The 23,250-nt window shown below is 35.2% G+C and overlaps 3 protein-coding genes and 1 pseudogene across 4 annotated transcripts; 2 read left to right on the forward strand and 2 right to left on the reverse strand.

Moving 5' to 3' along the window:
• Positions 1–1,809: 1,809 nt before the first annotated feature.
• Positions 1,810–7,278, reverse strand: LOC110707722. Its single transcript, XM_021885760.1, has 9 exons — positions 6,456–7,278; positions 5,466–5,553; positions 5,032–5,281; positions 4,799–4,903; positions 4,549–4,677; positions 3,985–4,034; positions 3,783–3,880; positions 3,305–3,589; positions 1,810–2,590 (listed from the first exon to the last, which is right to left on the reverse strand). Exons 2-9 carry the CDS (start codon positions 5,533–5,535, stop codon positions 2,081–2,083), a joined length of 1,497 nt encoding a protein of 498 aa, XP_021741452.1. The 5' UTR covers positions 5,536–5,553; positions 6,456–7,278; the 3' UTR covers positions 1,810–2,080.
• A 1,476-nt stretch (positions 7,279–8,754) lies between these two features.
• Positions 8,755–12,923, reverse strand: LOC110707723 (probable glycosyltransferase At3g07620). Of its 2 annotated transcripts, none has more exons than XM_021885762.1 (5): positions 12,733–12,923; positions 11,296–12,351; positions 11,023–11,123; positions 10,253–10,601; positions 8,755–9,814 (listed from the first exon to the last, which is right to left on the reverse strand). In XM_021885762.1, the coding sequence occupies exons 2-5, from the start codon at positions 12,049–12,051 to the stop codon at positions 9,146–9,148; spliced, it is 1,875 nt and encodes a 624-aa protein (XP_021741454.1). In that variant the 5' UTR covers positions 12,052–12,351; positions 12,733–12,923; the 3' UTR covers positions 8,755–9,145. The 2 variants fall into 2 exon arrangements, with proteins under 2 accessions (XP_021741454.1, XP_021741453.1); XM_021885761.1 differs by having other exon boundaries at positions 11,023–11,159.
• A 5,965-nt stretch (positions 12,924–18,888) lies between these two features.
• On the forward strand, positions 18,889–20,001 carry LOC110708105. The gene is made up of 2 exons (XM_021886215.1): positions 18,889–19,494; positions 19,621–20,001. Exons 1-2 carry the CDS (start codon positions 18,889–18,891, stop codon positions 19,999–20,001), a joined length of 987 nt encoding a protein of 328 aa, XP_021741907.1.
• Positions 20,002–20,721: 720 nt separating this feature from the next.
• LOC110707726 lies at positions 20,722–23,167 on the forward strand (annotated as a pseudogene).
• The last annotated feature ends 83 nt before the right edge of the window (positions 23,168–23,250 follow it).

Below are 23,250 nucleotides of genomic sequence, written 5' to 3' on the forward strand. Positions count from 1 at the left end.
AAATCTTAACTAGTCAATTTTAATGGTTAAAAAAGCGACACGCTAATCGAGATATTTCTTGACATGCAAAACGGGGCATTTACGTTATTTTTTTGTCACTTCCGAGCTTAATTTGAAACCATAAAAGATCAAAATAACCTCGTAAACCTTACCTGATCAATTTTCATGGTTAAAAAATAATGATTCGCTAATCGAGATATTTTTTGACACACAAAACGGGACATTTACGTTATTTTTTGCTAATTTCGAGCTTAATTTGAACCCATAAAAGGTCAAAATAACCCCCAAAAATTTATCCGAACAATTTTCGTCACGATCGAGAAAAAATGTTATTTTTATTAATTAAAATAAATGATTAAAATGAACTAATCATATCATGACATGTGTCACGATTAAATCCTAATGACTACAAAGTTAACGGTCGTTAGTCATTAATGGCACTCGGTGACTTTTTTAAGAACTCAATGGCATTAAGTGAATTTTGAAAACTTTGATGACATTTGGTGAATTATTAAAGTGTTCAGTGGCATTCGGTGAAATAGTGTAAACTTTAACCTTAACTTGCACTTATATATATAGTAGCCAAAATTTGTACCTTTAACCCTAATCTTATTACTTACCTATTACATTCATAGGTATTAGAGTTATGGCAAATGTATGTTTCCTAAGTTAACGTTTACGCTATACACACATTAAGAAAAAATGAATATCATAGCATGCACGTAGCAAATTAGGAGAATCAATTCCTGCCCTTTTTATCTTAACATAATCTCCTAAATATGTTAATCACAAAGTACGTTTTATTTTTGGGTATTATTTGCATTCTTCACCTGCCACATTATCATCCTTACTTGCCAATTCATCATACTTACCAATTTACCATACATCATATGTGAAGTCTTGGGACCTAAGAAATATATATGCGAATTACCAATTTACTTACCAATTCACCATACGTTATTACCAATTTACCAATGCATCATACTTACCAATTTACCACAATATTATACACAATGAACTAAAAATTTTATATGAGTGGATGAAGCAATAGTTTAGGACCATGAAATAGCCTTTTTATTTCTTTTATAAACGTTATAAAGTTCTAGGTTTTTCAACTTTATGTAGCTAGATTCGTAATATTACTTTTGAATGTTGTTTATGGAAGCCGGTGATAGATTGACATGCTGATACAAAGGAGGGGAGGGGAGGGGCGGAAGCGAGGGTTTATGCAAATTGGATCAAAAACCAATCTGATACCATATGAGAAATATAAGAATGATGATTTTATTCATGATTGTACAAGGCAAGAAACACCATATTTATAGATTACAAGGCTATTAACAAAGAAAGTCAGTGACTTAAACTAAGCCTAAGATTACGCCTAGAATAAAGGAACAACCTAGGAAACTTTGACTAGGAAGATAAAAACAGTAATTAAAAATAGGAAAAGATAATAAAAAGATATTTACAAAATTATCTTCTAATAAGATTTACATATACTTGGGTTTGTAGCCACTGTAAACCATCCTTATTAAATAAAACATGTCTTCATATTCCATCATCTTTTAACTTTAATCTTATGTCAAAATTAAATTCTTTTAGGCCGAATAGGATATAGAAGTGATCAATCAAAAAATTGAACTCTTTTGCCCCCAAAACCCTCAGGCAGAAACTCATAGCAAGAAGATTTCCCTAGACATGATGAGCCAATCAAATCTCCTAGATCCTTAAACATGATTTGCAAATTAATGAAATTAAACCTAACCTCCTTGAACGAAATTGTAAATAACAGACTAAATAGAAACACAATTCAGTAATTTTCGTCAATTCTTGTTCTAATATACTGTTTCAAGGTGTAATGACTCAAGAGTTTAGAGCTATGATTCATACATACAAAGCAACAAATAAAAGAAGTGAAAACTAAAACAAATGAAAGTAACAAGCACCCTTTTTTTTTGGTACTTTTCATTCATACATTTTATTAGGCCATACGAGCATTGTTAGCAACATATAAGAGAAATCAAACTGATCTATACTCGTGTACTCGTATAGTCGTATGATCAGTTTCCGTTTACATTAATCAATTAGCTTTCTTGTCTGCCCTTTTCTGCTCACCAAGTTCTACAAGCAAGGTCAAGATAGCTTCACACATTTCACAGCAATCAGGCTCACTAGGATTCTTTTTCCATGAAGAGTAAGCAATCCAAGCATGATCAAGCTTCTTATCGGGCCTAATCACAACAGAGCCGGGGACTTCTGCATCACGGCATGTAACAAGTCCATCACTCTTTTCCCCATACCTTAGTTTAAGGTGGAGAGCAGTGACGGCCATGGGTGCTGATATGGGAATCATTACAGGTACCTTCCGTGATGGTTGGACATAGTCATCGGATGGCACACCACATAATGTTGGGAGAGGAAACCATGGGAGCTCGGCGTGGGCTATTTGAGTCAATGTGGCAAGAACACTGGGGGCAATACTTGCTTCAGAATGGAAGGAGATGAGTGGAACTTCTTCAGGAAGTTTGTGGCTTAGGACGAATTCCTTCCTTTTCTCATATGTGAGGTCTTCCAGAGCCTGAAAGTCACCCTAGAAACAGAAAAAATAGGTTGCAGTAGAATTATTTCATAATATCATAATCGAGGGATTCAAAGACAATAATGAGCATGTAGTAAAAATTTGCAAGTAGCCTAAACAGAGAAAATATTTTCTGTCAATCATGTATATTATCTTGAATCTTTAATTTCTAGGATTTTATCACTTCCATCATTTAAACTAGTCAACCTCGAGTTATTGCAGTATTTTATGGTCAGCTGACATTCAAAGGTAATATTTTGTATAGCTTGAAAAGCAGGTCATTCACAGCAAGGTTTGTTCAGCTGGACAAAAAAACTGGAAAAGGAAACAGAATGACAGCAGAACCCAGTCCAGATTCTCCTACATAGAAAATGTTGCATATTGGACACATATTATTACAGGATGTCCGGAAAAAGTTGCCACCTTCCTACATTAGTAACGGTTTATGATAAGATACCTTATAAGCCTCGACTTACATTAAGTGATGGGGAGATGGCGTAAATAACACAACAAAAAGGGTATGTATGTTAAATTATTCAATCTTTGAGAATGACAGGATTGAAACAATGTGACAACTGATTCTAGACGAAAGGAATTTATCTTTTAGCATAGCTATTAGAGCATTAACATGAAACATCCAAGCACACTACAAACACATACACACACACTCTAAACAAGGCAAAATAAATAGTTCATGTTTAATATTATCGTAAAAGTAAATTATACCTTAATCAATCTGCTAATGAGAAGCTCTATAACTCTCCTAGCTTTCTTGTCAGCAACCTGGCCTTCACGAAGAGCATCGGATGCAATGGGAGTTCCACCATATGGACTCTGCACAAGGGCCAACCCTGCAACCTTGCCTCGCAAATCCTTCCAATATTTTGACAAGGCAGCTGCTGCATCAACTCCACCTTTGCTGTGACCAAGAAGCATCACACGCTTTCCAGATCCCCAGTAAAGCTCCTCGACATATTGTTTCAATACCCATGCATTGTGGTCCACTGAGGCCTTCACTTAGGAAGCAACAAACAGGTCAGGAGCAAAATATAAATCAGGAGAAAGAAGGAAAAGACCAAAATATGTGAAGACAGATAGCAGAAAAAGATGAAACTTCAGAGGATGAAATTGTTGAAGACTTATTTATACATTATACAACATATCGATTTTAGACAGGAATCAAAGATAATATAATTCTCTTCACCTCGCTATGTATCTTGGCAATGTGGCAAGCGAGGCCCATCTTAGAAAAGTATCTCTTGGTTGCAACAAAGTACAAGGGGCCATGATTACTAAAGAGGCCTAATAAATGAACACGAGAAAATATAGAATATAAGGAATCATGCTGTATGTGTTAATTTCAATCTTCAATCAAGGCAATTAAGAGAATCATCCTAGGAATTCACCTGGTATAAGAAGGTATACAAATGAATCAGGCAGCATATGATTCCCGTTCCTGAGAAAAACATAAGTTGAATGATTTAATGACATTGTCTCCTATTATTGCGAGAAAAATATAAGGAATAAACAGGAAGCCATGAATTTGCAACTTAACCACAGGGGAATCCATAGCAAAAGTAAATAGTGATCCAAATTGTTCTGTAGCTTGTAAAACATCACCACATATATTAGCCAAAATTTCCATTTCATTCATTTACAATGGAGCATGCTTTTTAGCATCCATCATTACTTCACAGGAAACAAAAGACAGATTACACGTTATTCACGATGAACTTTGAATTTAATCTGTTATATATGAGCAAGATGTTAGCACAGCAGGAGAACACAGCCAATATACTCTAAAAGTTTGTAAAATATACTAAGTAATGAACAACAGAATACAGAAAAAATAGAAATTTTGAGCTGAAATGGTAACTCACTAGTCACTACCTATTACCTAAGGACTCAGAAAATCAAACAACGAGAATATAAACTATAAACCGTTTGATCATATATGCATCAGTATGTACCTGACATCCTGAAGCACTTCCAAGAATCTAGTTGTTCCATCTGTAACAGGAGGCATACCAGGAGTGCGCTGCAACCAACCTATATCATCAGCTGATCCACGCACACCCTTTTTTACTAGGGATATGGTACTGAAATGACAACAACAAGGCAAAGCAAAAGATAAGGTGGAAATCCAAAAGATTGCCTTTTTGGTGCTACATCTACAAACCAAAAGGCAATGATGTCAGAGGCTTCATTTAATATGCTTACCATTTAACTTGCTCTATTGTAAATCTGCAATACCCTAGAAAACATCTTAAAGAAGCCAATGCTAATCTCTGAAAAATCCTCAAACCATATAATGTGAGAGTCAACCTACAGTTTATGAAAAAACTTCAGGTAAGAATACATGTAATATAGCAGCAATGAATTTTTTTTTATCAAATTTGTATTTTACATTAAAAAACATAAGAAAATAAGAACTGGAGAAAAAGCAACATCACCCTCCAAAAACAAGGGGCATTCCTCCATGAGTTTGTCCTGTTTCCGTTTCAGTTTCTGTACTTGTATTTACACACAAAGGCTCTTTGACATTTAGAGCTCTTCTCTGTATTCCTCTATATATGGCAGCATTATGTTTCGGAGATGATGAGCATTCTCCAAAAGCAGATCTTGCAGAGCTTGAATACTCTACTGAGAATCGAGCCACAAGACTTTCCAAATGTCCATTAAAGATTCCAGAGTACAAATCATCTAATGAAAAATATAGACATGTAATTAGAAAAACACACAAACGACGCCTTACAAACATTTAGTTCATGATTCTAAAGCTCAGTGGAGAAAGTAATTTGTTATACTTGCTAACATTGCAACACCATATAATGGCATCACATTATTCACACATATATACGAAAGTACAGAGTAACAAAAAACCTACCAAGTAAATGAAGAAGTGGAGTGCTTAGGTAAGATGTCAAATCCAAGATCCTGGTAAATATGTCATCCATTGATCTCCTGCAAACAGGCTGTTACAAAAGATTGCTCAGGTTACTCAGGGAAAGAGAAAGTTATGTAATCTTTGAGATTGATTAAATTATCAATCTCACCCCATAAATGCCCCACCCCCTCTCCAGTCTCCATAGGAGGATTCACACACATATTTTAAGTTTTCACCAAAAACCTCTCTATTAAGTCATGGAGATAACAAGAAATCCCACCTAGATTGTCACTATCTACCAACATTGGGAGATGATTTCTCACATCTTTTTCGGAGATGGCTATAGGCCAAGCAGAGCTAGCTAGAATGGTATAATCAAGCTTCTCATAAAGGCATGGACATATACAACTAACCACAACAAACAGATCTCAAAGTTATAAGCATTATAGCAATTTTTTAGATTATGCAAATAGCCGAGTTCTTAAAACCAAGATATACATCCAATCCAATCAAACAACCCATCCCATATTATCTTTGCATATAAAAGTTAACCAAGATTTACATGGTTCAATCTTTCCACACAATTAACAAGTTTGATCTATTTGATCTCTCACAAAGAAGACAAACACAACAAAATACCATTATAAAGCTGAAATTCCAATTCTAACTCTTAAGATCAAGCATGTATTTCTAGTTAAAAAACAAAAAAAGCTTCCATAGAGTAGGAGCAGACAAATCTCACATTCTCACATGAAAAAAAACTTCACCTCATTCACTTCACCAAAACACTACATAGTTATCAACTTAAAAAGTGTAATGATCACCTATGAGAAAAATCTATGTTTATATCCGAAATTGATCAATCTCATACACATGAACAATAAAACAAACTCTACTATAAACTTCCTCCCATAATATTAGGAAACTTGCAACATAGAAGGACTAAAAATGATTCTAACCCAATAACAAAAAGGCAAAGAAAACACATACCTGCAAAACCCATAAGCAAATTGGCCACCACTAATCAAATTAATTCCCAGAATTTATATGAGTATTCACATCTACCATACTCCATGTACACTACACTGAGTAAATACAACTTGTATATATTTATATAAATCAATTTTCTAATATATTTATAAAAAAAAAAGTATTATTATATAAATAAAAATTAATAATTTCTAACTGAAAGTAGAAAAAGATTGAGTGGCCATGAAATGGGAATGGCGGTAAGAGCTGACCAAATAATAGTTATCTGTTACAGAATCATCCAACTCTGACCAAAATGACCTCATAAAAAAACCCACAAATTATTATTAAATAAATTTAAATATTTTATCAATTATTAATTGGGTAATAAACTAATAGTTTTTGTTTAAATTTGATTAAAATATTGAAAAAGAAAGATACAAACTTTAAACTTGATTTCCACTTTCAATCTTCAACTGGGGAGCAAAATCTGATTTTTATAGTTATAGTCAGACTGTAAAAAGAACAAATAAAGAAGAAACAAAACTTCAACTTTCAAGGAAATATATAAATTGGGTAAAGTCTATGAATCAATTTTTAAATCAAACCGCCATTTTTGGAAGTAATTTGATTCTCACGCTTTAACTGTGATGTCTGCAAAATCTTGGACCAAAATTTAAGTTTAGAATTTCTGATCCAAATCACCTTCACTTTTTCTCCCTTTGTGTTTTCTTACCCAATTGAAACTCTAGACATAAGGAGGCTGAGTTTATAATTTATCTAAACTTATCTAAATTTATAATGTAGATCAAAATTCATTACACTAGATTTTGAGTTGAAGCCTTAAAGAGAAAAATATTGTGAATTAAACTTGATTAATTGGTTAAAGTTTTGAGAGTGATATCAATAATCTGAGATCGAATTTTGTTTATGTCATTCACCTTACAACTCTCTTTACGACAAAAGAACATATATTCTATGGTATACATTGGGTATTGTACCAAAGACGTGTTCACGATCAAATTAAATTTAATTCATTCGAAAATAAGATAAGATATTAGATAAATAGAATATGAGAAAAGAAAAGAAAACAGTGCTTTGCTTAAAAGAAGGAAAAGTTCACCTAGCATGTTAGACCCACAAAATGGGAGCAATTTCGTTAAAAATTAGATAATTGAAATTTTATTATTTAACCAAAAACCTTCTTTCTATTGTGATAGGATTAATGGAATTAAAAAAATGTTTCGTGGAGAATTGGTGATAAAATGGTGGGCTTGAACAAAATTAAGATACGTGGCGCAACGGAGACGAATGTGTTGTTCACTAGAATTGCATGAAAATTGAAAATTTAGTTGGATTGGAATTGCTGTAAAGTCTACTAGAGTCTTACGTTTGAAGCTAATGTACAACATATCGATAACTATTGTAGATAACTAGATATGGATTGTTGCATATGGGCTCGACTTTGAGGGACCTGGTCAATTCAGGTCGAATCATGTTTTGTTGAAGAATCAGCTAGGTTAGACGAAGTATTAAATAAAATAATTTTTGGGATAAATTAGATGAGATCAAGTAAGATGTAGATCATGTAATTTTTTATTGAGTTTGGATTGTAAATTGATCATACGGGTTAGTTAATCGAGTATTAACCGGTTTTGTTATGTATAGCTCGAGTTTACAAGGATGTTTAAGTTAAGATTAAAATTAAGAGTAATCAACACAATAATAGGTCTTGTACACAATGGACATATATTACATATCAATTTTTGCCTGTTGTAAAGTAATATTGCATCGACACAATAAATTGACATGTTATGTGCATAGTAAATCTAAGCAACAAATATAAAGAAGTTTATGAATCAAAAAAAAAAAAAAAAAAAAAAAAAATTACTTCCTTCTATGAAATGAAATATTCAGAAGTTGTTTGAGTGACAGAATAAGTAAACATACCTTTATCGGGATTGAATTACAACATTAATGTTTTTGTCAATCAAAGTTGAGATTTGCAGGAATTGAAGGACTGCATTGTCTTTAATCTCCAAACTTTTCTTCCTGTAAGTGTGGGTCGGCTTATCTGTAACCGTGCAAAATGGGTGAGTCGGATCCATTGGCCATTAGTTTGTTATAACAAAGAGCTTGTTTGCGAGTAGTTCATTAACATATCAGCTCATTTGCACTAATATTATATTATTAATTTTCAAAAGGTAACATCGATGTTTTTAATACCCATATACTTGTATTATGGCTATCACTATATATGTTCAGGTAAAAGGAAACATCCTTCCGAACTGGAAATTGAGATAAAAGGACGTCCGAAAGCAGTATACAATCTTACAGGAAGGTACAATGATGGGCATGGCTTCCAGATCAATAAAGAAATGACACTTCCAATTAATGGAAATGGCTTGAGCTATTCAGTGGGTAAGTTACCCATTTCATGTGACAAAAAAATAATTATTAATAATATTATTACAAAAAATGAGTACGTGGAATCGAACACAGCTACACAATATATATCAAGATGGCTAATTCATGAGTAAAATACCTAATGTAATGTGTTGTATAAGGTCCTGGTATAAGTATAATCTCCCGTTTTATGCTGTTCAGAGATAGAGCGAGCAAGCAAACAAGGTTGCAGCTCCATCCTGTGCATCTTTACATCATTCCTAGCAAATCCTTAGCATAAAATGGTTTGGTCTTGTATTTTTTGGTTATTGCCTTCTGATCTGGAATACTCTGCTATACCATATAGAATGAAGGATCATATGGAAAAGGTCATACTTCACGGGTCTAGAATGCCAGAGGAAATGTCGCTGGACCTTTTTTACTGCAAGCTGCATTTCAATATACCTTTCTTCTGGTATTGATACCAAAATGTCTTTCAGGTTTGGAATGTCTTTCTCTGCAACAATAACTGAGAATGCCTCCCAATTCAAGATCTCAAAAAAGGGTGGGACAAAATTATCAGATATTATTACAGGCACACATTCATAGAAGATGGCTTCCACAACTCTCGGGCTATTGACCTCGTGGCCCTTGGGGCATATGCAATACTTGCTACTTTTCATGTGCTGCATATAGTTCATCCTTCTTGAAACACTAGTGGGCAATAGACCATATATTTTCATATCAGGGTCCTTGCCCTTCCAATGTTTTAGCAGGATTGGACGTAAATATCCATGGCTGTTTCCAGCATAAAAAGCCAGGATGTTTCTCTTAGAAGGCGGTTTTCCTCCAATGTCTCTGAGAGGGTTTCTTGCATAACGAACAAAGGTTTCTGGCAATGACACATCCCTCCCTATCTTGAATCCTATAGTTATATCAGCATTGCAAAGGGCTTTGATGCTTTCCTCCATATGGTGCCTTGTTTCATATGGGGCCTAAAAGTACCCAACATGAAAATATGCAAAACACCGAAAGATCACCACAAAATGTCGATTCATGAAGTGCTAAAAACAATAAAATTGTCAAGCATGTGCAAAGAAAAACATTTCACAAACTGCTCATGCTTTTCCAACAATTATTTAACAGTTCGACAGGGCAGATTTGCTAACATGTTAGATTTCATCACCTAGTCTCATCGGTGCACCTTCCAATCAAAAAATACCCTTGAGATTGGGAAAAATTTCCGCATCTCAGCGAAATTGGGTTAGGGTCAGGTCTCCTCTTAGTTAAATTAGGTTAGTGCATCATCTCTGGTGATGTAGTATTACTTCCAATTTTAAGTTTTAATTAATCATTTAGATGAGAAAAAAAAAAATGCCAACAAAGAGCAAAAAGAGAAATAAAACTAGTCGGTAGAATGATTAGGAACATACCCAGTCATGGCAAGCAACGACGAAGTGATCTGTTCCCCCAGTTCTATTCCAGAAAGGATATTTTGCTGCAATTGCTTCAGTGTAACCTTTCATAAACTGCCTTAAATTCGTGCGATTGTGAGAATTTGGCACATACAGTGCATACTCTAGCATTCTTGAGCTAAAAGGCATATAGAATAGGTGAGCTTTGTTTGGGTTTTTAACAACAAAGTGTTTGTTTCCCTCCATAAGTTTCATAAACCACCCCTCCGAAGCATATAGTCCCTTAAGTGTTGGTTGATGAAATATGGGCCTTTTTCCATCCCTATAGACATACACTTTCAATGTTTTCTCCATCAACTCATAGCTCCTGCAGTGCAAGGAATTGTTTTTTTGATGAGCAAGCATATACCTATCCGGATTACAGAGGTAATAAACTATGCAAAAATTGAGGCCTTAATACACAGGTATAAGTATCATTATTAAGATTAGTATAATTCAACAGTATAACAAAGCATCATAAGTTTATATTCGACGACAGCATCACTATTCAAGGAGCAGTATGTTGATTATAGTGTTGCTAATAATTATTTCCTCAAGTTTCCGACAGATTAAAGCCTAGTATGACTGGTGTAATAATGTAATAGCCTATAACTTTTCTCAAACTTCTGTTTAATGTCAAGTGAACAGCTTATGCAAATAACTACACACGAGGAAAGAGCTCTTTTATCAAACCTCTCACTAGAGCTGAGAAGATTTATCACAACAACATGAACAATTTTAGCCCTTACCTCATAAATGTAGAAACATTTCTGAAAACAGGAGCATGAAGTTCCTTGTCAACATCAGACACAGTAGGATAGATAATCTTTGATTTTGCATCAAAAATTTCCTTGTCACAGTCATGGAGAGTCAACCAATGAGGTTTCTACTATATCACATATAAATATTAAGTTAAAAAATCAATTCCTGGACAACATCAAGAATTTGAAGGATAAATTCATTACTGTTACAGTCTCAAATGGTTAGGGCTACCAAGAAAATGGGATAGTCAAAGGACATACCATTTTGCTAGAAGAGGCAAGGTGCCGAGCTAATATCTGGTTCATCTTGACTATGGGTGTCACTGATAATGGAGGCATTCCAGGTCTCACCTTCTTCCTCCGACGAACACTCATCACTTCTGAATCATTCTTTGGAACATCAAGATCACTATCTGGGAGCTTCCTCACATTTTCAGCTTGTAAATGATTTGCTTGGTTCCAACTCTCAACATTTTCATTTCCATGAAAACTAGAACTCTCATTCAACTCCAAACCGCTGTCAAATGAATTTTGATCCTCCAGTCCCACTATCTCACTTTTTCCAGCATTATCTGCCTCCACCTTGGAGTTATTATCCTCCATGACATCCAAAAACTTCAAAGGCTTGTCAAGTCCTAGAGATTCATCCCGATCATTACCCTCCAATGCAACAATATCCTGTTTAGTTCTATCAAACTCCTTTGACACATTGTCATCCTCATTAACATCATCATCATCATTAATCTTATCATCTTCTCTAACCACTTCTACAAAACTTGAAGGATTAATCTCACCCTCCTTTTCTGCTCTAACCGATGATTGGTTTGAAGAATAGCCGCTTTTGGCACTAAGAGAAACTTCATTATCCGGAAGTAGGAACTTAAATGCATTTCCATACGGCAGCATAAAGAATTGAAGCATCACATAGGCAATAGCAACAATACCCACTATTATTAAACTCCTCCTTGCTTCAATTTGACACAGCTTTTGGAATTGAGCAGAATACTCCATACCCATTAAATAATTCTAAGATTCAACACTAGCAACACCACCACCACCAAATTCTAAGATTCAACCACCAAATAATTCTAAGAAAAGGACGAGGCCCGGGCACAAACCAAGAATCTATCTCCTATGGTTGTCTACAGAGATCCTTTTCTTCCATTAGCTTCTATAATAGTTCTAATTTCACCAATTAACTTCAAGACTAGCTTAACATATGTTTTCATATGGTGAACCAGTTAACTTCCCAACAATAGTAGTATTATTTTCAGAAATTGATTCATCAACAAACCTTAAAAATCAGTTTCCAGTTCACTGCAAACATGCACAAAAAAACTCTTAAATCATACATATGAACAAAAACATAACATAATTAAATGAAAATACAAAAGCTAATCATTAATTTTCCACTTTTGCCAAGAACTAAATCAGCTAAAAAAATAAAGGAAAACCCCAGAAAATTTTCTGGAATTCTGGGCATTCAGAATTTAAAGACCATAGCATAAAAATGGAAGCATATGAAGCAACAACAAAACACAATATTTAACAGAAATTAATGCAAATTTGCTAGCTTGTTCTTCTAATATTGACAAATTATAACTTGCAATTTCAAAGCTTTGCAGTTTCAGATAGCAATTACATGATTAACGGCGTAAATTCTTCTAATTAAAGCATAACTTAAGGAAAAAAACTCACCTTTAGAAGGTTAAAATTAGCTTGAAAACCCCAGTTCCCAGAATTGTGCAGTTATAAGCTTAAATTTTTTTTTTTTTGAAACCCAGCTTGGAGATGCAGAAAGTTGAACTTTTGGTTTGTTTATTCCCACTTGCAAGTTGCAAACTTTGGAATACTTTGATTACAAAATTGAAAATCAGTTTTTCTTTAAATTTTCAGGGGTTTTTTTAAAAAATAAAATTAGTTACAACTACTTGTACTATATTTATTTGTGAATAAATAATCCTTTAATAGATTGTTTTGTAGCCAAATTTCTCAACATTAGAAATAAATCATGTGTCTTAAATGGAAAAGTTGTAAATAAATGTAACTTTTTTTTTTTTAGTCTTTTACTTGAACAAGTAGCGGTTTTTTCAAATTTAACCTCTTGAGAAACAAATTTTGTTTCTCATTTTGAGTAACTGAGGCGGCCTCATTTAGTAGCCCCTAATATTAAATCTTAACAGAGATTAACTAACTTGAAATTGAGTTATTTTAGTAGGATGAACTTTTTCCCTCAAAAAGCAAAAGAGAGAAAAAAAAAACTTCTATATAAATTCTTGTGCTCTTAGGTTTTGAAAGCAATAAGCTAAGGTTAATCAAATTTGAATAAATCTCTTATCAACCAAACCTAAAAATGCAAGTTGGGTCTTTTTTACCAAATTTGTACATTATTATGTTTGTTTATGTATTACACTCTTCATCCACAAATATGTTTACACCTAGCTAATTTGATGTTCAAGACAACAATTAAGCTTAGCAAAAAAAAAAAAAAAAAAAAAAAAAAATCATCCTCATGAGAAAGTATCACGATTTTTTCCCTTTTATCATGACGACATCCAAATCTTAGACATATTTCAAGATCCAATTTAGAAAATAGGATCACAAGAAGTTCATGTTGTCCTCATGTAATGGCAGATTTTGGGCCAAAAAGTTTGGAGAGTCAAGGTTTGATCCTCTCACCTTTTGCTAAAAATAACAATATTTAATCACTATATCATAACTTTTTAAATGTAATTATTAGACATTAAAATACTTATAACCAACAATTTAGAAAAATTTAGGGGGACCGGGCCCCAACCCACTGTAACAAAGGTCCGCCCCTGTCCTCATGGACATACAGTCATACATCCTTTAATTTACTCCTTTGTAATTTCTACCCTACACTTTGACTAGTTACTATTAGTCTAATAATCTGTTAGGTGAAGTGTCCGTGTATCCTAGCTTACTACTAATTTAATCTATTGTGTGAGTAATAAACCTTTTAAGTATTTCTGTATGCAACTATGCAATAATTGAAGTGTATGTGTATCCTAGCTTACTACTAATCTAATCTATTGTGTGAGTAATAAACCTTTTAATTTCTCTATGCAATTATGCAATAATTGAAGTGTCTGCATATCCTAACTTACTACTAATCTAATATATTATGTGAGTAATAAACCTTTTCTATATGCAACTATGCAATAACTCTACTTTATCTTCTCAGGTTCCTCATCTTATGTTAGCCTAGTCAAGTAGAGCTTTGCGCCTAAGAATCCTAGTTCCTACGCATGCACAATACGATTGAGTGATAATGGTAATTCCATATATACGAATTGAAGTACTATACACGTTCATCATCTTCTTCTGTCGTATACTTGTTATTTCGTTAACTTTAGGTAATCTAGCTAATCATTGCTTGCTTCTCACAGTAATTACGTTTAATGGTTGTTCTCTACAAATAGAAGTTAACTAAATACTTGTATGTCATTGTTTTTGGGTCAATCAAAGATATGTATAGACATGTAAAAAAAATAAAATTGTATGAAAGTTATAGAAATTATATTACGTATATCGCTTTAAATTTAATTTGCTACAACTATCATAATAAACGCTTCTTTGCTTACCAAGTTATCAAGTTAATTCAATTTTAGGTGACACAAGTATATGTACGTATGAGCCAAGGTCAATGACTTAAACATCAAGAGAAGAGAAAGATTTCTTGCTATCTCTTAGAGAATAATTTTGCATCCTTGTAGCAGATTTCTTCAATTGTAACAAATTTATAAGATTATACTAACACCATATTGTACTTCAATTCCTTAATTCATTTCATATTATTTTGACCACTCAACCAAATTTTCTATCTTATTAATGTTTGTATCATTTAATGTATTAATGAACTCTTACTTTTCAGATTCTCGTAATCAAAATTTATATTATATAAGTTGCTTAACTAACGACTTTTTAATTTATGTACATAACTTAATATACATTTATATGAGAAGCAACTGAGAGAAATAATCTTTGGCACTTTGGGTATTTCTGAATGGGCTGCTTCACCAGCCATCTTTGGCAGCAATAATCTGAATTCTCTCGACAATAATGTCCAGGCTCTACCTCCTACTTCTTTGCCTCAACCAGGGGTGGTGAATCTTTCTATAATGGCAACAAATAGGCTGGATTCTGATCACTTGAATGATAGTGAGTATGCGTGTGTGATTGAGGCAAGCACCATTCTCTCATTGGGAATAAGGAATGCAAGGAACAGTGACCCCCGTCACATAGCCCATGCTCCAAGGGCTGCTACACCACCGTTCTTAAGGCTCTTCAGCTCTGATCTTGCGGGGTTACCAAATCTCCCTCTAACGGAGTTTGATCCCCCAAACACCCCAGTATCTCCTTTTAGCTCCTTTAATTTTACTGATTTGTTTAATTATGATGATAGTGCTAACTCAAGGCACAGAATCAAAGAAGCAACGAAACACAATCCTCACTCTTGTGATGGGGACTCGGTTAGAAATAGCGAAATGGATTTGTCTTGGGTAGAGAGAAGGAGAGTTAAGAGAATGTACAGGTGGTCGGAGAAGGGTGGTTTCAACATATGGCTCAAGGATAAAAATGGTGGAAATAGGTTCGCTTCGAAGGCTATTTCAGATCCGGACATGGCGAGGGAATTTGGGATGGAAATTGATGAGGACATAGCTAAGAGGGCAAAACTGAAAAGACACCAAGAAGGGTCTTCTTCGTCTTCTGAATCTTGTAAAAGGCGAAGGAGTGAGGAGGTGACTTCAGCTCTTAGGGCTTCGGAGGAAGACATGGATGTTGATATGCATATTACAACTCTAAATGCAGGGAATATTTTGACAAGGGGTGAAGGGGCTGCACCAAAACAGCCTCCAAGGGGTAGATGAATGTTGTTGCATGGAATTGTAGGGGCTTGAACGATCCACACTCCCTTGCAATTCCATATCTAGTGTGGATCTACCGTACTAAACTTCCTATGTTTTTGTTTGTATCGGAAACTAAAATGGCTTTTGATAATGCTGCTCATAAGTTAGATTGCTTAAGACCAACTCAGTTTTTTGGTTTTGATTTGGTTGGTACTAGTGGAGGTATGTTAGTTTTAAGTTGGTCAAATGATGTAGTTGATTGCATGTACTATTCTAAAAACATCATCTTTTGTAAAATTTCTAAGTCAAATGGAAATTCTAAGTATGTACTTTTCTTTTATGGTGAGCCTCTTGTGGAGAACCGTAGAGTGATTTGGGAATCCTTCAACTATTTTTGGAAAATTACAAAAATGTGCTAGTTATTGGCGACTTCAACCAAATTGAGAGTGGGAATGATAAAATTGGAGGATCCAATTTTATTAGAGGTAGTGATGCTTTCCTTGACTGGAGACTAAGGAGTGATGTCACTGAAGTTCCGTTTTCAGGGCCGAGATTTACATGGAGTAATAAAAGAATGGGTCAAGAGCTTATTCTCAAAAGACTTGACCGATCCTACATTACCGAAGAGTGGTTTAATCACACCCCAGATGGAAGAGTGGTTCATGAGCCAATCGTATGTTCTGATCATGCAGCGATCACTTACTACTCTAATCCATCTTCCAAAAGATCTAATAGGCCGTAGCAAATTGACAATTGGTGCCTCAAATTCCCTGAGGTTAAAGCAATTGTCATGGATTGTTGGAATTTAGAAGTGCACGGGTCTTATATGTTTCAGTTGGCAAAGAAATTGGGTAATTTGAGGTGTTCTCTTCAAAATTGGTGTTTGAAGAACAAAAAGATTTGGGGAATTGACTGGAAGGGTGTCTCTTCGGATTTGGGTACGGTAGGGGAGAGCATTACCTCTCTGCAGGACGGGGAACACTACATCAATCAAATAAATTCCCTTATCCCAGATTGCAAGCTAAGTTTCGAATATTGGAAACAGAGAATGAAATCCAATTGGATCAAGTTTGGTGATTGCCCAACCCAACTAATGTATAGAAGGGTGAAACAAAAAAAGAAATTCAAGGACATCCTAACGTTACAGAATGCAGAAGGTCTATGGGTTGAGGGACAAGCTGAAGTTGAGGAGGTGATTCTGCAATCGGTTAAGAGCGTCTTTAATCCCGAAATGGGGGTAACCCATGAGGAAGATATTGATCTTCTGCTTCGACAATTGCATATTCAAGCTATGAGTATGGAGGATAGGGCGCGGCTGGATAGACCTTTCTCTACTCAGGAAATTAGGAAAGCTATGTTTGATATGAATGGTTCTAAATCTCCGGGTCCGGATGGTTAAACTGCGGATTTCTTCCACCTTTTTTGGAAGGATGTAGGACAACTGGTTGTTGATAGTGTCCAACAATTTATAAGGACTGGTAATATGCTAAAGGAATGGAACCAAACACTGCTGGTCCTCATCCCGAAAGTCAAAGTTCCAGAAACTGCTAGTCATTTTAGACCGATAAGCCTCTGTAACACAATCTACAAATGTATTTCTAAATGTCTGGTCAACCGGCTGAAATTACTGCTCCCTAACATCATCTCCGACTACCAGCATGCTTTCATCCCGGGGAGATATATGGAAGATAATATCCTGATGAGCCATGAGTTGATGCATCTTATTAACTCGAAAAGTCGATCAAATCTTGCAGCAGTTAAGATCGACATGTCTAAAGCATATGACAGGGTAAGCTGGACCTTCCTAACAAAAGTTCTACATTTACATGGATTTTTCGACCATTGGATTAGGATGAGATCTCAATGTGTGTCTACAGTTAGTTACAGAACTGTCATCAACAAGCACACCTCAAAACCTTTCTCTCCTAAGAGTGGTTTAAGACAAGGGGACCCCCTGTCTCTTTACTTGTTTCTCTTCTGCATGGATATCCTGTCTAGGATGCTATCACTGGCAGAAGACATAAACCAGATAAAGGGCTTGAAGGTTTCACGGAGATCCCCATCCATCTCCCACTTGTTTTTTGCTGATGATGCTATGCTTTTCTTCAAGGCTACTGAGGAATCTTGTATGTGTGTGAATGATATTCTTCAAAGATTTGGCACGGCTTCGGGACAGAGGCTAAACCTGCAAAAATCTTTTGTCAAGTTCTCTCCTAGTACAACGGAAGAGGTTAGGGTTTCTCTAAAGAGGATTTTGTCTATGGCTGAAACGACCAATGTGGGGATGCATCTAGGGGCACCGATTGATATCCAAGGTAAGAAAAGGCTATCCTTTCAATACCTTGTTGACAGAGTACAGGAAAAGGTTGTGTCTTGGGCCTCTTTGCACTTATCCCAAGCAGCAAAGTTAATTCTCATCAACACAGTTTTGGTTAGTATTTCGACTCATGTCATGAAATGCTTTAAGCTTCCCCAGAGTGTTGCCAACAAAATTGATTCTTTAATAGCTAGATTCTGGTGGGCGAACAAGGGTTCTAAAGGAATGCATTGGGTTCGTAGGGAGGTTATCCAACTTCCAAAAAGTATGGGAGGCCTAGGTATTCGAAACATCTCGAAACTTAATGAGGCTTTGATTTTTCAACAGGCCACACGATTTCAACTCAACCCACAACTCCTTATTTCCAGAGCACATTCTAGTTTTCACAGTAAGACAGGTAAACTATCAATGGGCAGGTCAGGACTACAAAGAGTGCTTTCTTCTTTCAAAGAGGGCTTTGCGTGGAAAGTTGGAAATGGGGAAAGTATAAAGGCCTTTAGCATGCCCTGGGTGAAAGGTCAAATCCCTATAGCTAACTCAAACCAAACTCTTGGGGCTACTATGAGATGGAGAGTGAGTGATTTCATAAATAGAGAAAGCAATTCTTAGGACCCTGGTAAGATTAGATAGTGCTTTGACTGGAATAGCTCCAAAGAAATCCTAGCTATGGAACTTCCATCGGAATCAAAAGAAGACTACCTATACTGGAAACATCATCAGTCAGGGAGATACAGTGTCAAAACGGGGTATTACTTTCTCTGTAAAGATCAGGTGATTGACAACTTCTCCTTTTCTACAAAAAGTGAAAACTTTACTAAAATTATCTGGAGATTGAATATCTTACCTAAATGGAAGATAGTCCTTTGGAAACTCATCCATGATGGATTAGCGGTAAAGGTTAACCTTACTCACAGAGGAATAGCGATCAATGCGATGTGCGATTTTTGTGAGTTGGATATGGAGGATAGCCAACATTTGTTCCGGTTTTACTCTCTGGCAAAAGCTGTCTGGGAGAATAGTCCTATGACCTTTTGCCATGATATGACTGGTTTCCCTTCTCTTCGAAGTTGGATCCAACACTTTATCCTGCTCTTCTATAGCGAGGATGGTAAACATAGTGCCCGTATCACCAGGCTTATTGCAACTCTGTGGGGTCTATGGCTTGCAAGAAATAAAAGAATATTCAATAGGGATGAGATTACAATAGCAACGACTACAGAACTGGTTAATATAGCTCTTAAGGAACACGAGGTGTTCACTGGAGGGACTACGGTTCTGGGGCAAAATGAGGTCGAGGGGCAGTCTGACCCATCTCTACCGCCTGGCTTCAATTATGTACAGTTAGGTGTTCATAAGACTAGCTTTTCTAACTTCATAGTGCAGATTGATGGCTCCTAGGACAAGTCATCTACTAGGGCGGGGATTGGATGGGCTACATCTGGGCATAACCAGTCTCACACCTTTGATGGAGGAGGTAGATATGGCACGGCTTCTTCGGCTTTACATTGTGAGACTTGGGCATGTCTAGAGGCAATCAAATGGGTTATTTATCAAGGAAAGGAGGAAGTTCTCATTCTTTCTGATTCAGCCCTGTTGCTTGAGAATTTAAGAAGCGAACGAGGACATGATATTTCGATTGTGTGGATGATTGAAGATATTAGAACTAAGGCAGCCCATCTGAGGATTTGCATTATTAGTAAGGTAAAGAGGGATCAGGTGCAACAGGCTAATGATATCGCAAAAAAGTGCCGGTGCACGCTCTCTAATTTGGTGCTTTAGTTTATTGTAATTTGCTATTGTCAAAAAAAAAAAAATCAAAAAAAAAAAACTGAGAGAAATATAATATTTTTAATTATCGATCATCTATATAAACCGAGGTCGGGTTCACAATTTATGGAGAGCAACATGTTGGGTATGGCCCAAATTTTATAAGCCCATTATATTGATGGAGTATAATCTAGAAGCTTCCTGAAAAATCAAGAGAAGATTACACTTGATTTTTCTAGAGTTATCTACAACTTTAATATCTCCTAGAATATTCTAGAGAATATTAAAAGTAGAAGCCTCTAGATTAAGAGCCATAATTATGGAGAAATTCCCATAAAAATCTAGAAGCTTCCATCCTCACCTATAAATATGGGTCAAGGGCATAACAATAACAATAACAAGACAACATAAAACACAACACAAGAAGCTATACCAAACACAAGCCTTTCTACTATATATTCTCCCTCCTTGTAACATTCCACTACTATCATAATACTCCTTGTGAGTTTCTTATAGTGAGAGTTCTCTTGTAATACTCACCCTCTCAAGGGTTCTTGTACTCTCCTACTTTCAAATAGTGGAATAAAAGTGCTCGTTGTTGTATAAAATCGTGTGTTCATTTGTATTAATTATCTTGCCAATTATCAATTTAGTTTATATTTCTCAATCAAACACATCTTCGCTTCCGCTGTGCACTCACCAACCCCAACACAACACAAGATAGAATTAACAATGGAAAGAAAAGTAGGCATCATAGGAGCAGGAATAAGTGGTCTATTAGCAAAATTTCCCTTGGCCTTCTTCTGTAGAAACAAATTTCCCTAATCAAAATCAAGTGTTTAGTTACATTCAATCTTATGCTAAACATTTTGATTTGCTTAAACATATCAAGTTTAACACCAAGGTGGTGAGTATAAAGTATGAATGTCTTTCTAATAATGAAGAAATCCATTCTTGTCCTCTTTGGGGTAGCAATGAGGGTAATAAATGGGTTATTACCGTGCAATATCTTACTCAACCAACTCAAGTAAATCAGGTAAGTAAATGGGTCATGTGAATAGGTTTTTTATATTACATACACTATAATTAAGTTTTCCAATTCGCTCCTACATCGATCTAATACTTCCCTCGTAACTTTTTATTGTGTTTGATGTATTTTACCATGAAAAATATTACTTATCGATCTATAACTATCTTATTTAAATTATAAAGAACTCGTGTGCCTGAATGTTGTGCACTATTTTCATATGTATGAAAAAAGTTGTCACTTTTCTAAAAGTAATAATGGTTTTAGATTGATATACTTTCCGAACAATAATACGTGCATACGTTAATTGATTTGTGAATGACTAGCTAGGGTGATAGTTTTTCATAGTAATGACCAATTCCAATAATTTATACAGGTTATGCAAGTAGATTTTGTGATATTGTGTCTTGGAAGATTCAGTGATCTGCCAAATATACCAAAGTTTCCCTTAGGCAAAGGGCCAGAGGTTTTTGAAGGGAAGGTGATGCATTCTATGGACTATTCTAACATGGACAATGAAGATGCTAGAAATTTTACCAAAGGGAAGCGAGTTACTGTAGTTGGCTTCAAAAAATCTGCATTGGACATTGCTATGGAGTGTTCAGTTGCCAATGGTATGACCTAAATTGCTTAAATTTGCATAATTGCATAGTCTTTGCCCATATATAACTTATAACCAAACCATGTTCGGATAAGATCATCTCATAATTAATTACATACGAAGTAATAAATAAGCTTGTGATGAGTTCGCCTACATTTTTGGATTTACGAACAACTTTAAATATGTTACGTTAATGAAATGATCACACGATAACAATTAGAGATCAGGATGACTTAGCTTGCATTATGATTTTTTGACATTCAACACCAAAATGAATGATCATGTTTTTGTCTTCCTTAAATGTGATGTTGTTTATTGCATTAGTAGAATTTCCATGCACAATGATACGTAGGACTCATTGGAATGTAGATGAGTCCTTCACTTTGTATTTGGATTTTCTGAACTCTTGCTACATACACCGGGGGAAGGCTCTGTAATCAATCTCCTAGCCTCACTACTCTCTCCTTTGGTACGTACTCTTTATTCGAAGTTAGAGTTCATATCCTTAATTATAAGAAATTGAAAAAGTACATTATGTCACGTAACATCTACGAAAGGGAGTACTAATCATATGGTTGTGATTACATGTAGAGATGGGGATTGAGCAAATTAGTGGAGCGCAAAATTAAGAAGAAACCACCTCTAGAAAAATTCAACATGGTACCAGACTACAACTTTTTACAAGAGATGAGCTCATGTATGATTGTAAGAACTCCAAAAGGGTTTTACACCAATGTTGAGAAAGGAAGCATTGATTTGAAAAGATCAACAAATTTCAGCTTTCACAAAGGTGGTGTTGTACTTGGTGAAAGTATTGTTGGACAACCCACAAAACTAATTAAAAGTGACTTGGTTATACTTGCTACTGGATTTAAGGGAGATCAAAAGCTCAAAGACATTTTCGCATCTCCCAAATTTCAAGTGTATTACACTCTTTCAACGAAACAGCTCCATTATCTCGGTTTGTACTATTTCTCAATTTTGTACTTAGTATGTATAATGATATACTGTACTGGTTTTATATGCACGTGACGTGTACATAAAATTTCACTTTTTTTTTTTTTTTTTTTTTTTTTTTTTTGACATACTAGTAAGAAAATTTCAAATAGTACACATACATGAGAGAAATTATCGAAGTAATGTTGCATTAATATTGATAAATAATTTGTAACATACTTGTAGGGAATGTATCCATCCACGAATTCCACAATTAGCCGTAATTGGATCTACAGAGAGCATTGCAAACTTGTACACTTCAGAGTTAAGGTGCCGTTGGTTATTTGATCTACTTGATGGTAAATTCAAATTGCCAAGCATTGAAAAAATGGAGAAAGAAGTCTTAAAATGTGAGAAAGTTATGAAGAGGTACTCTGGCAAGTATTACAGAAGATCTTGCATTGGAGCAGTACACATCTGGTACAATGATCAGCTTTGCAAGGACATGGGCTTGAACCATAAGAGGAAAACGGGACTTTTGGCCGAGTGGTTCGAGCCATATGGCCCAATGGACTATGCTTGACATGTTACTATTATATTATAGTCTTGGCTAACTAATGTTGGAACAAGAGGCAAAAGAAATGTGCAAGAAAGAAATCAAACAATGCAAGAAGCTTATTAAGAAGTTGTACGTATT

The sequence above is a fragment of the Chenopodium quinoa genome, unplaced genomic scaffold (assembly GCF_001683475.1).
Source record: "Chenopodium quinoa cultivar QQ74 unplaced genomic scaffold, ASM168347v1, whole genome shotgun sequence".
Lineage (NCBI taxonomy): Eukaryota > Viridiplantae > Streptophyta > Magnoliopsida > Caryophyllales > Amaranthaceae > Chenopodium > Chenopodium quinoa.

What these genes read in the sequence shown, in the direction of transcription:
- LOC110707722 (XM_021885760.1), bottom strand. Translation starts at nt 5,535, where the DNA reads ATGGATGACATATTTACCAGGATCTTGGATTTGACATCTTACCTAAGC. An exon ending in TCCACTTCTTCATTTACTTG is followed by an intron (nt 5,282 to 5,465) that starts GTAGGTTTTTTG and finishes ATTTTTCATTAG; the next exon opens with ATGATTTGTACTCTGGAATC. An exon ending in ATGCCCCTTGTTTTTGGAGG is followed by an intron (nt 4,904 to 5,031) that starts GTGATGTTGCTT and finishes CATAAACTGTAG; the next exon opens with GTTGACTCTCACATTATATG.
- LOC110707723 (XM_021885761.1), bottom strand. Translation starts at nt 12,051, where the DNA reads ATGGGTATGGAGTATTCTGCTCAATTCCAAAAGCTGTGTCAAATTGAA. An exon ending in AATGTTTCTACATTTATGAG is followed by an intron (nt 10,602 to 11,022) that starts GTAAGGGCTAAA and finishes CTTGCACTGCAG; the next exon opens with GAGCTATGAGTTGATGGAGA. An exon ending in TCGTTGCTTGCCATGACTGG is followed by an intron (nt 9,815 to 10,252) that starts GTATGTTCCTAA and finishes GGGTACTTTTAG; the next exon opens with GCCCCATATGAAACAAGGCA.
- LOC110708105 (XM_021886215.1), top strand. Translation starts at nt 18,889, where the DNA reads ATGGAACTTCCATCGGAATCAAAAGAAGACTACCTATACTGGAAACAT. An exon ending in TGTTCACTGGAGGGACTACG is followed by an intron (nt 19,495 to 19,620) that starts GTTCTGGGGCAA and finishes GATGGCTCCTAG; the next exon opens with GACAAGTCATCTACTAGGGC.